At 48.5% G+C, this 16,406-nt stretch overlaps 1 protein-coding gene across 8 annotated transcripts in view; it reads left to right on the top strand.

Annotated features, from left to right (window-relative positions):
* The window catches only part of FHOD3 (formin homology 2 domain containing 3), a 523,370-nt gene that overhangs the window by 454,424 nt on the left and 52,540 nt on the right, over nucleotides 1-16,406 (top strand). For all 8 annotated transcript variants that reach the window (XM_070361542.1, XM_070361541.1, XM_070361540.1 and 5 more), the window contains one exon: nucleotides 12,771-12,929. In XM_070361542.1, coding sequence (XP_070217643.1) covers nucleotides 12,771-12,929 — 159 coding nt within the window. The remainder of the gene's footprint in view (nucleotides 1-12,770; nucleotides 12,930-16,406) is intronic.

The raw sequence follows: 16,406 nt of genomic DNA, 5'->3' as shown, positions 1-16,406 counted from the left end.
GGGTGGGGTGGGGGAGATGGGTCTGGAACTACTTGCTGCTCTTTCCGAGTTGGCCTTTACCCTTGAGTTAGTGTCTGCTCAGTTCCAACAAGGATGGGAATCTGAACCATTTCCAGCCCCACCCCATCCCAAGTCAGAATTCCAGCTTTTTCCTGTTTACAAATCCAACTGCCAAGATCCCAAATAGAAAGCCATGCCAGGCAGTCCTTTCCCCCAACTGTAAGTAGAACCCTCTTGTTCTGTCTAGAAAACCATGCCATGGGAAGTGCTATTGCTCTCCATGTCTCTGTGTCCTGACTTCCAGTACTGGTCACATGTGGTGATGAGCCACCCATGTGGCCCCTTCCACTCTTACCATCAGACCTGCCATTTGGGAGAAGGCTGGCCTGGCGCGGTTAAAACAGCTGTTGGAATCACCCAGGACGTGCCCTTGCTCCCGCTGATCTGGTTGGCCCATCTCCTTCATCCCACTCCTTCCCACGTGGGCCCCTCTGGCTGCTGGACCCCCTGGGCTTGTCCTGGTTGCTCCTTAGCCTCAGAGGTTGCCAGCTCTTGACTTGGGGTTGAGGGGGTGAGAAATTAAAGAGTCCCAGTTGGCAATGAAGGCACTTCCAACTTCATTTTTCCAACTTTATTTTTACTAAAGAAATGACAAAGTGAAAAGCTTCCTTGAGAAGACCCCAGATGGGCTCACCTCCCCAACTTCTTCTCTTGGTGCTACTTGTGATCAGTGACGGGAGCCTGGTTGGCACCCTCTCAGTGGCCCAGAGTTCAGTTCTTTCTTGAAGTAGGTGGTGACCTCTTAAAAACCTGTATTGCCCAGCTACAAAGGTTCACCTAGTTTTTATAAAGTGAGAGCATAAGAGGAAAGTAGCATGTTGAAAATTTACCTGGTTCCAGAATGTTCTGCAGTTCCGGGACCCAGGAGCCCATTTTGGGGTGAAGATAGCTAGAAAATGTGAGCAGAGACTATTTACAAATATTACAAATGGTGAGGATGCAAATTGGAGAGTTGAATCTGTTGTATGGACTAGTATAGCTCTAACCAACGTGACGTTTGTTTCTAATTCTTGACTATGATGTTCGTAAAACTCAGCTGTAAATAGCTACTTCCAGATTCTGGCTCATGAGAAGTTTTCCATTAAGAACAATAGAGTGCATCAAAAATAAAATATGCTTCACAGGGCAGCACAGAGCAAAGGGAATCAGTTGTACTTTCCATCAGAAAACTTACACTAGACCAGTGTTGCAGGGCGTGGTGGTGGCCATCTAAGTCATCCCCTAGGGATTCGTGCGCCAGATCCAAGGCTGGGGTGACCACCTCATGGAGATGATAAGAACAGAGAGATGTGCTTTGTGATTTCCTTTCCAAATAGTTTCTAGAACTGGATCTACTTTTCTTTTTCAGCAGGTAATATACATACATACATTTATATGTATATATTTATATATACATATGGGCTTCCCTGGTGGCTTAGACAGTAAAAAATCTGCCTGCAGTGCAGGAGATGTGGGTTCAATCCCTGGGTGGTAAAGATCCCCTGGAGAAGGGAATGGCTACCCACTCCAGTATTCTTGCCTGGAGACTATATGTATAGCTTTTTAATAAGATAGCTTTAATTATGCGTTGTAGAGAAAGACAGAAATTTTGTACTACATTTCATCATATTGTGTTTTTGCTGTTGGTCTAAGATGTGGAGAATGGCATAAGAGATGGTTAAAATGACCCCAGAATTGGATATCAGGGCAGAAAACCCCTGGGGATGGGGAATTACCCTCCATGGACTTGACATCATCCCAAGAAGCCCCAGGAAGTGGGCTTCCAAGCTGTATGCCTCATCTAGGGCAGCCAAGTCCCTCTTCCTTCCAAAGGGCAGCTTTTATATCCCTGGATCCAGACAGACCACGGAAGATGTGGAGCAGACGAGGGGCCCAGAAGGAAGAAGGGACCTGGCTTCACCTTTGGGGACTCATGGCTGTCTTATTCACCTGAGTTCGTTGCTTTACCCTGGGGAGGGGCCTCTGGAATGGATTTGGAGACATTTGTTCGACTTTATTTACCTTGAAGTTTCAAACCATTTCATAAACTACTAGCAGTGACTTTTTAAGAAAATCCAGAGATGATTTATTTTGTCTGGGGTAAGCCCCAGGCCGAGTTATTTTGAAAGGCTCCCCCGGGACTCAACCAAAGCTATGAACCATTGATTTAAAGTGAAAAATAAAGCTCCAGTGAGGGGAGCATTGCTCCCACCATCATTCTCCACGTTGACTTCACCCCTGCCCCACCTCTGTTTTATTCTGCAGAGAAGAGAAGAAAATCTTCCTACTCTTTATGCAAATTCAGGTCATAAGGGAATGTTTTGTTTAACAGCACCCTCAGAAAACCTGAATTCTGCCTGAAAATTCCAAGCCCAACTTTGGGACCATCCTTATCTAAGATGGTCCCCATGTATGCAGGGGTCCCAGTGGAATTATTAAGAGCACTCTCTTCACCTCTCAAAAGTCTCTCAGTTAGGGTACTGGATAAACTACAGTAACATTGGAAATGTAACTGTTTGATGGTTGGCCTTTGCTGTAAAGACTCAAAGAACCAATATGGGAAATTAACTTTTTTTTTTTTTTCTAAATTTACCAATAAGCAAACCTGTTCTGGCCAGTTCCACAGAAATGTTATTCCTAACTAAAGGTTTTTCAGCTTTTATTTAGGCTTCCCTGATAGCTTAGTTGGTAAAGAATCTGGCTGCGATGCAAGAGACCCCAGTTCGATTCCTGGGTCGGGAAGATCCCCTGGAGAAGGGACGGCCCCCTCCTCCAGTATTCTTGGTCTTCCCTGGTGGCTCAGCTGGTAAAGAATCCGCCTGCAATGTAGGAGACCTGGATTCGATCCCTGGGTTGGAAAGATCTCCTGGAAAAGGGAACGGCTACCCACTCCAGTACTCTGGCCTGGAGAATTCCATGGACTACATAGTCCATGGGGTCGCAAAGAGTCGGACACGACTGAGCGATGTTCACTTTCATACTCTCTTTCATGGCTTTTTTGTTGTTGTTCTGTCTTTTGCCTTCATGCTTTCCCACGTATATCTCCCTCATTACAGAACTTGGGAAAATTTCATAGCAGTCACATTGTTATGATATCTGTATTGAGGCATCACTATCATGGACACTTTCTCAACGGGCAGTTTTGAAAATATCCTGTGGCGTCACCCTTTTGGCAGTTAGCAGGGAGTGAGGAGGGATGATTTCCCATTTCTAGAACTCGTGCCTCGCTGAGCCAGCCCTGGGGTCTGTGACAGTGATGCTGACAAGCATTTTGAGAGGTCGGTCGCCTTTCATGGAAATACTCTCAAACTTAGCAGTATTCTCCAAGACTCTGAGTTCTCTTAATAAATCATGTCCTTATCCCAGTTTCTATTTTCAGTCACTGCACCCTCTGGGATGATAAGTTCTGTGTGCTGAATATCCACTTTTTAAAACCGCATCCTTTACTGCTGGTAAAATTGCTCTTTAAAAACTCAAAGCTGTGATCCTCCATGGCAGCATTTCAAAAAACTTTGGAAGGCAAGCCCTGTCCACCTGCCTGGGTTGCAAGCCTCCATGATCTTTGCCCAAGCTCTCCTCCCTACTCTGCTTGCTTCGTCCTGTCCCCCCACGTGGAAGTTTGTGCCTTCACGGTGGCCCTTCTCTGGACCTTAGCCGTCTTTATCATGGCATGCCACTGCAGAAGCCCTGGGGCTGTGTGCAGAGATGGAGCAGGGTTTTGTTTTTATTTCCAAGTACCACACCCATGATCCGGTTGCATGGGGTTAGCAATGGCCCAATGTGTACCGTGTCTTCGGGAGCCCACTGTGCTTGACCCCAGAGCCTCGAAGAGCTCATTAACCCTCAGGTGTGGAAGGATGCTTTCTCAGTCACTGACAGCTCAGCTCCCAGGGCTGGGATGACCCTGACATCAGTTGGGCATCTCAGACTCCTTTTAGCATCAGTGAAAACTTCCTGCATCATCTTTAGCTGTGGGGATATTATCCCACATCATTCATGAAAGTAGCAAGATCAGACCTTGCTGCATCTTTGAATGACAGGGATGGGGGAGTGGGGGGAGCTCTGTTTTTATATCCTAAGAAATGTTCTCCGATCCCTGCCTTTCATTTCCTATTTTTAAATTGTGTTCTTCTTTCTGAAAGAACAACTTTTTACTCACCCAACAATCCCGTCTCAAGCCTTAAGACTTTTTGCAAGTCTAAGTTGGTGACTCTGGTCACACTCACATCTTTTAGACCTCTGTGCCCACTCCTGATCAAGGAGGTTAGGACCTCTGAGATGGAACCCAGGCATCACTGTTCTTTAAAAGTGCCCCTTGTATCCCCACAATTGTAAAGCACTGACCTAAATACATCACATTTCCTGGTTTTCCTTCAGAAAATGTCAGTAGGTTGATCGGCCATGTCTCCTCCTTAGGTGAGTGATGTTGCGTTCCTCCCAGTCGGAGGTGGTGAGTCCGTGTTTGCCCTTTCTGCCCTCAGCCATGGAGGCAGCTGAGTCTCCTGGCCCAGAAGGAGACTGTCCTGTTCTTTTCTCCAGAATGCCCCCTTTCCATTAGTCCTGGAGTCCAGTCTTTGGCCTAGAGGGAATTTAGCATGTGGAAATAACCATAATATTCTCCTCCTTGAAAACAGAAAGCAAGTCGTTCCCTACCATCTCCTCTGCAAGGAGACCTTCAGAACCACTCCAGATAACTCACTCACTGGACCTGCTTCCCACTCGGGGACTCCATATGCCTGGGGGTCTGTGCAGACTCTCATGAGCATCCGTGAGTTCATTTCAGGAAGCTCCGAGTGAGTTGCCCATGTTGGGAAGCAGCCCTGGAAGCGAAATTGAGAACCAAGTCCCTACACTGTCCCCTGGAATTATCACTGTTGGGGTGGGGACACTGCTCTGATCTGACACTCCCGTGTACCTAGGTGCCTCTCGTCAGTAAGTGTAGTACATGTGTTAGTTATGAAAAACATGCATTGATAAACCATATATTTTTAAAATATAATATCATTAGGTTAAAAATGATTTTTTACAAAAGAGCCAATAGTGAAAGGAGCTAAAGCACTATTTTCCAGGTATTAGCCTAAGTACTTTACATGTATCCATACCAATAATACTATTTTTTTTTTTATTCATTTATTTATGGCCACGCTGGGTCTGCATTGCTTTGCTCGGATTTTTGCTAGTTGTGGTGAGTAGGGTCCTCTCTTTGTTGCCTGACTTCTCTTGTGTAGCACAGGCTTTAGGGCTTCAGTAGTTGTGACCCACAAGATTAGTTATTCAACGGCATGTAGGATCTTCCCCGACCAGGGATTGAACCCATGTCCCCTACATTGGCAAGCAGGCAGATTCTTTTACACTGCACCACCAGGGAAGTCTCAGTCATACTATTCTAATAGTCCTAGCAGACGCTTCTGTCATGAGTGTTTCTCTCACTGATTTACATCCATTGTTTTATTTCATCCTCCTAACAAACCCTGGGAGACTGGGTCCCAGAAAGAACAGGGGGTACAGAGTGGGGCAGTGACTCGCCCAGGCTGCCAGGGTGGGAATGGGTGAGACCCCGGTTGACCCACCTGAGTGCTTTGCTGCTCTGGATATTTTCAGTTGCCCTTCAGGGCTGCTGTGATCCCCAGATTCCATTTTGTTTTGGCTACTTTCAAGTTCACACTCTGGACACTTCTTCATTTTCTTCCCTTGGGAATTTTTGAAAGCCTGCCATTTTTTGAAAAAGACTCTCTCTTTCTTCTCAGTGGTCTGTGTGCTTTGCTACTGCAATTTCAAATGTCATTTGGTCTGGACTCTACCTCTGTGTGACTTTGAGCAAGTCAGTAAACTTCTCTGAGCCTGTTTTTGATTATGGGTGGGGTGTGGTGGAGAAGCCAGGCCTGAGCCTGTAGGCCTGACCTCCTGGGGTTGTTGAGTAGACCCAGGGCAACAGGGGAGAATGTACTTTTGTGCTGTGCTGACAGGTCTTCATTTTTTATGCTATTGATTTTCTTATCCTTTGCCTCACGTGACTTTCCTGAGGTTCTAGTGTGAGATTTTAAATTAGCCTCTAAGTTTAAGGACTACTATTTAGCATTAAAGTTTTCCTTTCCCCCTTTTCCTAACTGCTGCCTGAATGCTCATCCTTTTCTTTTCCAAAACTGAATGATTATGAGGGGAAGTGATGGGCTTACCCTCAGGATATTGAACAAAAGCAGGTTGTGGTCACACGTGGTCGCCTACCCCCATAACCATTCAGAATCAAGTTTGTCACTTTACTTAGAAATTCTGAAAGACTTGTTCTTGGAAGCAATACCTTGATGTATCCAAAAACCTGACATACTTGTCTCTTCTCTTTGAGGCCTCTGGTCATCCATCTCAGCATCAGGATTGTTATGGCCCCACAGTCCCCCTGAGTGGACCTGAATATCTGGTTTAACTGTTCTAGAAAATCTTCCTGTTGTAGGTGACTTTCTGCCCCTTGGAGTGGCTGAGTTTGCAGAGCCCAACCTCTTAGACTTGCTTGGTTCTAGAAGGCCCACTCCAACGCAGGGAGCTGACCACCAAGTGAATCTGGGCTCCACCAGGGCTGCAGAGAGAAGTCCCAGCCCTCACCCCTAAGCCCTGGCAGTTAGCCATCAGTGCTTAAATGGAGAATTCCCTCTGTGCTTCTCAGAAATTCTGTGACTCTTGTGGCCTTGGGTGCTGCCTGTTTGAAGCATCCTCTTGGAGGGGCTCACTTCTGCTTCCTGAAACTGGACCCTTAGCCCTCTTGGACAGTTTGGGGGAAAGGAGCTGAATTGCCTCAGTGACCTCCTTCCCAGCCCTCCTAAGAGGTCTCTGCTAGCTTTGACAGCATCTTTTTCCATAGAGGGTGACCTCTGTTTCTCCCCGTTTTGGCTGTTACATCCTCTCCCCACTTCCTGCAGTCCTCTTGGCCAAGTCAAGAACAAACAAAACCCTACATTCCGTCCAAGCCTGAAGCATTTCTCCGGAGACAGTATTTCTGGGAGGGCAACTCTTGGAGGCTCCCTGAGAGCTGCTGCTTTGAAGGAGGTTCTGGGTGTTGCCACCTCGTTTGGCTCAGAAGTTCAGCTTCACTGAGCTTTCTGGGAGCAAAGCAGAGACTGACCTCCTCCCAGAGTGCCCCCTAACCCTTCAAGAAGCAAGTTCCTCTTTTACCTTGAGCACTTCTGGAAGTACTGGGGTCAGTTGCATGTCCAGAGACATGCCCACCCTGTTTTCCCCACTCCAACTTGCACAACTGTTTAGCTGGGCAGCTATCTCGCCCCAGAGACAATTGTTCCAATTTTCATGTTCAGCACCCCCTAGTCCAGCATCCTGCACCTGGTACCCGACCCATAGCTGCTCCCTCAACACTCTGTTTTCCCTGTGAGTTCTTGAGCCCTGAGGGCATAGGTTTGGCTGATTGACCTTCTATCAAAGAACTGAGGGAGATACCCTTATTTCCTGTTGCCCCAGGATTGATCATTGCAGTCGGTGGCATCCTGGCCACCTACATTTTTTGTTGATCTCCATGAAAAATGTCCCCACTCAAGGAGTAGCCACCTAATAGGCACTCAGGAAATGCCATTTAAGGAAATGAGATCTACAGTTGAGAAAAGGCAAAAAATATAATAAATAAGGGAAGATACCCTGCCAACCAACAAGAGACAGTTGAGCCACTGAGCTTGCTTTTCAGCCTCTTCTGCCTTTGCTCAGGCTTTGTCATGGATCATCACTGATAATGTCTCAGGACTCCAAAATCAGCAAAGGGGTCTCATGAGGTGTGGCATAACCCCACCATGATGACCCTTGGCCATTCCCATGCAACCCTGTGTTCTTGCTTTCTGCTGGCTTTTTTTTTTTTTTTTTTTTTTAAGAAGAAAGATCTCAGTCAATCCAGTCTACTGTGATGTTAACCTACCATACTGGTTGTTTTTGCTTGAAGTTACTTTGGTTCCATATTAGAATCAGGCTTTCATAATGGATTGTGACTCACGGTCTTGCTGCCTTGTTGGAATGCCCTGGATCATTGTATAGACAGCTTTCTCTGTTCTATTATTCTGTTCTGTATTATCAGTATAGCTATTGAGTGCCAGTGCCACACATTAATTATATCAGTTTTATAGTAAGTTTTTATGGCTGATTGGATAGATATTGTATTATTTCCACTTATGGATCTTTTTACACATATACTCGTTCATAGTAACTTTAGAATATTTTAAAATTCCAAAAACATCTTCTTGGAATTTGATTAGAATCATTTTAAATATATGTTGTGTGTTGTGCTTAGTCGCTTAGTCATGTCCAACTCTTTTCGACCTCATGGACTATAGCCTGTGAGCTCCTCTGTTTATGGGGATTCTCCAGGCCAGAATACTGGAATGGGTTGCCATGCCCTCCTCCAGGGGATCTCCCAACCCAGGGATCGAACCCAGGTCTCCTGCATTACAGGTGGTTCTTTACCGGCATATATAATAAATATGTTATTTGTGTATAAATTTTATGAGGCAAGATAATGAACATCCTTTTAACACTGAGACTTCCTATTCAGGAACATGATGTTTTTCATTTACCCACATCTTCTATTATTACTCTCAATAAAATTTTGTCACTTCCTCCAAGTAGGGCCTGTATTGATATTTCCAGAGGTTTTGAGTTTTCTTTGTAATCATTTATTTATTTTTGGCTCTGCTGGGTTTTTGTGCTGTGCAGGCTTGTCTCTGGTTGTGGGGCCTGGGCTTCTCACTGTGGTGGCTTCTCTTGTCGAGGAGCATGGCTCTAGGGAGAGCAGGCTTTACTGGTTGCAGCTCCCAGGCTCTAGGGCATGGGCTCAGTAGTTGTGGCTCATGGCTTAGTTGCTCTCAGGCGTGTGGGATCTTCCTGGATCAGGGATTAAACCCATGTCTCCTGCATTGGCAGGTGGATTCTTTACCACTGAGCCACCGGGGAAGTCTGGTCTGGAGGTTTTGTTTCCTTGTTTGTGCGTTGTTTTGTGTCTGATCTCGTGTAAAATACAAATCAACTTTTTGATCTCCTGCCTAGATGTATCACCTCCTGTCATCCTCCCAACCCTGTTCCACCTTTGCTGCATCCCTCCTTTCCAGAAGCCTTTAGAATATCTTTTAACATTTCTTAACCTCTTTCACAAGGAACTCTGTCTTATCTGCTTTATCTCCTCTTTTCATCATTGACCAATTTCCCATTTTTCTCATTTCAAACAACGGACAGTCACAGACTCTCTGATCAAAGAAGTGCAATAAGGAAACAAGTCTCTGAGAAAGACTCTTGGCAAGAATTAAGATGGATGGGTTGGGAGTGAGAAGAGGCTGGAAGCAGGAAGCCCATGGTGGCTGCCCTGGGAGGCTGGCTCCAAGGGTCGGGCTTGGGATGGAGGTGGGGGGAGTGAAGGACAGGACACGAGAGACTTTGTGGGAGAGGATGGCCGACAGCCACTCAGACACAGGGCCAGGTGAAGGACATAGTGAAGGTCACTCTTGTTGATCTGGAGCTTGGAGGATTGAAATGCATCAGAATTGATAACAGAATCCCTGGACACCAGCATGTGCTCCCGGGCACAGAGCACTTTGGCTTGTTCTTGCAGATGCCGCTGTGGGTTGTTGTGAGGGGAGGAGACAGTTGGGCAAGCCCACGTGACCCACCCTCATTTCGGGCAGAGTGGCTGCCAAGGCACTTGAGGGGTCAGTGCATCCAGCAGGCTCTGTTTCAGTTATGAAGAAGAGCATTTAAAATACCTCTTGGATAAAATCCAGAGAGTTAATAATTCAGCCTCAGATATGACTAACTCTTATTCCTTCCTTCTCGAAGTGGGTGGACGTGCTCTGAAAACATGTCGTCTGTAGAAACAGCTTCCCCATTATCTCAGGATGCCCAGAGGCTGGCTTCTTCTCGATTTATGAGAGCAGAGGGTGTCCATTGATGTGAACTGAGTTCTGCTGAGAATGAGGAAAAGGACATGTGAGGCTCAGAGCCACCCCCGGCTCTGTCCTGAGTGCTTGCTGTAGGTGGACCCTGGCTGAGGGGGGCAGGCTGAAATCTGAATAGTCCGTCTCTCTCAAGAATTTGCCATGGGGCTTTGTCTCCCTCAGGGGGGGCCATCTTGCTCTCATTTACACAAAGGCAGCAGTGGGGCTCGGCCTTCTCAGGCATCTCTGCAGGCTCCCAGTGACTCTATGGATGGGGGTCCAGGGGCTAATGATTCACGGGGAGTCCTTGCCTTTCTGTCAGTGCCTCCTGTGCTGGAGCCTGGCGCTGGGTCAGTGCCTCTCGCACGCCAGGTCCCAGGCTTCTGTCTTCCATGTCGCCATCCATGAGGCCTCATTCCTTATGCTCATGAGATGCTGCCCCTCCAGGCCTCATGTCTACATTGTAGGCAGGAAGATGGAGAAAGGGAAAAAGGCATGGCTCACGGGTCCAGCCCTTTTGAATCAGGAAAACAGAAACCCAAACTGCCAGCCTCAGCTGCAAAGGGTCCAGGGAGGTGATTGATTTCGCTAACATATTACCAGCTTGAAAGAAATCCAGGCCCTGTTGGTGAGCAGGGAAGAGGGACTCTATGTTGGGCAGGCCCCCTGCAGTGCCTGGAGTGCCTGGAGGAGTGGGCACCCCGCTGCCCCAAGGTGGGCACACAGGTCATCACATCCCTCTTCATTCCCTTCTTCAGCATGTTGTCAAGCCTTTTCTCAGGCCTTCTTAGCATTCCAACAAAGTAATATATTTTTAAATAATTTTATTTGTATTCATTTAGTTTTGGCTGTGCTGGGTCTTTGTTACTGCCCAGGCTTTTCTCTGGTTGCTGTGAGTGGAGGCCACTGTCTAGTTGCAGTGTGTGGGCTTCTCTTTGCTGTGACTTCTCTTGTTGTGGAGCACAATCCCTAGGCGCACAGGCTCCAGTAGTTGTGACTTGCAGACTCTGGAGCACGGGCTTAGTAGCTGTGGCTCACAGGCTTAGTTGCTCCGCGGCATGTGAGATCTTCCTGGACCAGGGGTCGAACACGTGTCTCCTGCATTGGCAGGTGGGCTCTTAACCACCAGACCACCAGGGAAACCCCCAAACAATATTTTAAAGTAGATTTCAGCTACATTTCAGGAGCTCCTGATAAGCTTATTGGCTTAAACGTATAGAAGACAAGCTTGCCCTGCAGGGTAGGGGTGCATTTATGCTGCGTGTCCTGGGAGCCCACAGTTCCAAGCCGGTGACACGCCCACAGGAGTTGTTCCTCCGGGCCACCAGGCACCCAAATGGCTGGGATGCTTTCAGTTATTCTCTTCATGAAGAAATTGTAATTTATTCCCAAATGCACATTTAAGGACCTAAAATAGAACATTAGCAATTGAGTTTGGAAGGGCTCAGTAGGACTTAAGGGGCTGTAGCCAGTTTCTCCTTGCCAGCTCCCAGCCTCTAGTGCCACAGCAGCCACTCAGCTATACCAGGCCCAGCCTGGTTCCCTTCTTCAAAGGAGAGGCTGAGGCCTCAGTGCGGGAGGCTGACTGGCGTTGGCTGCTTGGCTAGGACCTGCCTGCAGAGGGGTTCTGAGCAGCTGACTCATGGAGTCCCCTGATATGGCCCTGGCAACCTGCAGCTTCATCCTGGGCAGTTCCCTGGAACTAGTCAAAGGCCCTTCTCTCCTCACCGTCTCCCCCGCCCCAGGCTAGTCCTAGACAGTCTTTAGGGTCCAGCTCGTGTGGCAGCTTCTCCAGACCCTCACCCCCTCCATCACCAGGTGAGTTATTCCCCCGAAGCTGGGCCCCTCATGCAGTGAGCTCACCCTCAGCATGCTGCATGGTCTCACCCATCCTCATCACCCTGGGCTTGTTTCATGAATCAGAATCATCAACCTCCAGGCCTTGTGGCCCCAAGGGAGGCTGCACAACACAGGAAGCTTGCTGACTGGCCTCCTTCCACCTGTCCCCATTTCTACCTGCCTTTGATTTCCTGAGAGTGGAAGGGGAAAGTTGGGGACCTTGTCATCATAAGCTCTGGGCAGAGGTGAGAACTGGCTCAGCACCTTACACCCTTCCTAGCTTCTGGCTGTGTGCCAGCCCCAGGCTAGCAACAGGGGCTGCTCTGAGGATGCCCGGGACAGCAGAGAGCATGGCGCCCCTCCTTGGCCTCTTTGCCAGTTCATCCCTTACTCCTCTTCACCCGCTCAGTGGGCTGCATCCAGATGTATGAATGTGGCAGGAGAGTGCTCAGGTGTCAGGGCAGAATGTCAAGAGGAGCCCCGGAGGTGCAGAGGGCAGACCCGCCAGCAATGCCGGGTTCCCCCAGGCTCCCGTCTCCTTGGCGTGTGGACCAGCTTTCTCCATCTCTGGGCACGCACCACATGCCCCAGGGCCAACCAAGGCACATTCCGACACCTCGCAGCCCACAGGAAGGGAACTCTGAAAGGTCTGAATCCTGTTTCCACTGCTTCTATGGAAAAAAACAGGGTGTTTCTTTCTTTTTTTTTTTTTTTCTCCTTGCAAAATATCACATTTTTCCCAATTGAAGGAAAATCAATTTTATTTTGTAATGTGTCTGACTCGAGAAGTTCCATGGCTGCCCCCTTCTTGGCGGCTTCTCGGGGCTAATCCCTGATCTCCGCCGTGCTGAGCGGTAGCCAGTCCCTCCCTGAGCTGAACTGGGGCCATTTGTTTTCATCTCTAAATAAGTCGTGAGTTTGCTTTTAATAGAGGACTGAAGATGAGGCATTAATCTTGGATTCTCCTTATTTTATCACAAGAAAACGGCTGCAGATGGAAAAAAGCAGGAGATCATTGTCCTGGACTCCAAGAGGAGCAATGCTATTAATATTGGCCTGACGGTCCTGCCCCCTCCAAGAACGATTAAGATAGCCATTTTGAATTTTGATGAATATGCCTTAAACAAAGAAGGGATTGAGGTAAGAGGAGCTCGACAGAGTGTTATTTATGTTCTGTTGCATTACTGTCCAATGTGACTTTCTTTCTCCACAGGGTGGCTTGCCACTTTTTTGTCTCAGTCAGACTCTGAATAGTGTTTTAATTCTCACATCATTTTTTTAACTTCGGGAGGGGGGCAGTGGGAAGAAACCCCACTTTGCTTATTGGGAAGATCAGGTTCATTCATTAACTTCCTTCTGACCACACTCTGCCTGCCTCAATGCAGAAGAAGAACTTGACAGCCTCCATGGGGCACTGGAATGCCTTCTTTCACATCATTTCAAACCAAATACGTTTCATGAACAGTCTTAAAAGTAGGCTTGTCTGTGCATGCTCACCTCCGTGTAAATGGCTCTGTTTCTCTCTTGGTGCCCGTTGTGGTGTGTAGAGACGGGTTTGATTTGCTCAGCTGGGGATCCCAAGCCAACTGGGTCCGCAGCATCTGTTGGTCTTGGTGGCACAAGTGGAGAGAGGTTGGCTGTCCTGGCTGTGACTGCGTGACTGATGGGCACCCCAGCTGGAGCTGCAGCCCCCCTGCTCTGCCAGGGTCCAGCACCCTCCACTGTGGGCTGGTGCCCGTTTGTGGGAAGTTCAATCTCCTCTTCTAATAATAGAGAAAGAGTGAGTGGAGCCAATGGCTTGGCCCACAGATGCCTCCAGGGGCGTGACCGGCCTGGGGACCCACTGGGTAGAGTGGGGAATCTCAGGACACTGCTTCGTGACATTGGTGGCAGCCAGCGCCACCTCCTGTTGGCAAGGAGCCTTGGATTCCTTGAAAACATCTCCGTACTGGAGGTTCCTGCATACCCAGTCTCATTTGAAAGACTCAGGAATGAAGAAAGCCAGTGAAGGCTGGCTACAGTGAGCAGAGGGGCTTCAGCAGGAGAGACAGAAGTGAGGAGGGGCTGGGGGGCTGTGTCAGACGCACCCCCAGGCCTGAGTGTGGGAGGGGGCAATGGGGGTGTGGGGCAAAGTGGTGCCTGAACCCAGGTGGGCAGGCATGCCGTGTACTTTGGAAAGCAGAGGCCTCCGCAGCAGAAGCAGTGTTCCTAGAGGTTTGTACTGGATTGAGTACAGACTTCAAGGTCCATGCTACCCAGAACCTTGGAATGTGACCTTATTTGGAAGTTGGGTCTTTGCAGGCTTGATCAAGCTAAGATAAGGTCATCCTGGATTAGGGTGAGCCCTGCTCCACTGGCTGATAGCCTTCTAAGAAGAGAGAAGTTTGGACACAGACACAGCGAGGGGAAGGCCATGTGAACAGAGAACACCCAGAGGGGACCACTGTGGGATGATGGAGGCAGAAGCTGGAGGGATGTGCTTACAAGACAAGGGACACCGAGAAGTGCCTGCATCTTCTAGAAGCGAGGAAGAGGAGAGGAAAGATCCTCCCCTTGAGTCTTCAGAAAGAGCATCACCCTGCGGACACCGTGATGTTAGACTTCTAGTCTCTCAGGCTGTGAGGGAACACATTCCCCTGGTTTGAAGCCCCCCAGTTTGCGATGCTTGGTTATAGCAAACCTGGGAAACCAGCACAAGGCCTGAGCAGCTCTGCCTTGAGAAGCACCCACACGGCGTGTGCCAGGAGCAGGTGTGACGAGGAACATGCACTGGCCACTGGCTGGAAAGTGGGGCCCAAGCCCTGGAGTCAGGCCAGGCAGCACAGCAGGTCAGCACAGGCAGGGAGTGAGGGCACGTGGCAGATGGGGGAGGGGGCCCAAAGGAGACCGCAGGCAAATACCGAGGGGGAGACTGAGGCAGCTGCCAGACAGTGGGAAAGGAGGGGGCAGGCCTGGCCTCAGTACGGGGCAGCTTCACCCTGGGGCCCCCAGAGCAACAAGGGGGAAGGGCGTTTGTGTCCTGCAGGCAGGTGGGGGCTGCCAGTCGGCTCACACCAAGTACAAAGTGTCTCTCACACAAGCAGACGACGTGTAGGTGCTAGTGCGTGATTGGCCATCCTGTTTACTTCACAGGATCTCTGAAGGAGTGCAGAAGCTTCAGATTCATACATAGAGAGGCTTCAAATGCAGCCAGAGGCAGCTTGATTGAAGGAAAAAATGACAACTTCCCCTTTTAAAAATATTTCCCCTTCTTGCCATGAGAACTTGAAAGTCCATCAAAAGAGACAGATTCCTTTGGTTTTGCCTTTGTTCTGTCCCAAAATGTCAATCTCCCTGGGTAGGGGAAGTTTCAGATACAATAGGTTACTCAGACTTTAGAATGAATCAGATGACTTTTTCCTTTTCTGACTGGTTTCCAGCTGAGCACCTTTTTACGCCAGGAAGGAATGATGATAGGAAAGTAATGATGACAAATAGAGGAGCAGCAGCACATTAATAAACTAGACTTTCACGGGTTTCCTCCTCCGGGCCAGACACCGAGTAGGGGCTGCTCACAGAGGCTCATCAGAACCTTACGAGGTGCACTGCTGTGACCCTCATCTTAAAGTTGAAGAGGGTGCATCCCAAAGTTTGTCTGTGCCCAAGCTCACAAGCCAGTAAGAGGTCGAACTGAAATGTGGTTTCTAGAGCCTGAGTCTGAAGTGCAATCCACGGGCCAGCTCTGGGGGTGGCTGGCCCAGATGGGCTCTCTGGGTCTGGACTCACCCACGGAAAAGAACAAGAGGAAATCCGAAAGGGGAGTGAGGAGACACATGGGCCATTGCAATCTGCATCACAGTGCTGCCTACACTTTTCCTCCAGGAGTAGCTGGTGTCGGATATGATGTACAGTAAACAGATATGGCCTCGGAACACACTGCCTAACCCTTCCTGAGAGTTTGCTGTGTCATGAGGCCTCGGTAGATCATCATTTCAGTTCAGTTCAGTTCAGTTGCTCAGTTGTGTCCAACTCTTTGTGACTCTATGGACTGCAGCACACCAGGCCTCCCTGTCCATCACCAACTCCCAGAGTTTACTCAAACTCATGTCATCCGGCCATCTCATCCTCTGTCATCCCCTTCTCCTCCTGCCTTCAATCTTTCCCAGCATCAGGGTCTTTTCAAATGAGTCAGTTCTTCACATCAGGTGGCCAAAGTTTTGGAGTTTCAGCTTCAGCATCAGTCCTTCCAATGAATATTCAGGACTGATTTCTATTAGGATGGACTGGTTGGATCTCCTTGCTGTTCAAGGGACTCTCAAAAGTCTTCTCCAACACCACAGTTCAAAAGCATCTTTGGCTCTCATCTTTCTTTATAGTCTAGCTCTCACATCCCTACATGACTACTGGAAAAACCATAGCTTTGGCTAGATGGACCTTTGTTGGCAAAGTAATATCTCTGCTTTTTGATAGATCATATATAGTCATTAACATGGAGTTACACATTTTGGTCACACTTTTCATTGGAACACGGTTTCTCGGTTGTGGCTCTGTTGCCATTCTGTGCTGGACAGTTCTTTATTGTGGGAGCTGCCCTGTGCTTTGTAGGGTGTTCGCAGATCCCTGACCTCTGTCCACACG

The sequence above is a fragment of the Bos mutus genome, chromosome 24 (assembly GCF_027580195.1).
Source record: "Bos mutus isolate GX-2022 chromosome 24, NWIPB_WYAK_1.1, whole genome shotgun sequence".
NCBI classification, from domain to species: Eukaryota; Metazoa; Chordata; class Mammalia; order Artiodactyla; family Bovidae; genus Bos; species Bos mutus.
The sequence above is the reverse complement of the archived record's forward strand: the minus strand, read 5'-3'. Positions and strand labels throughout refer to the sequence as shown.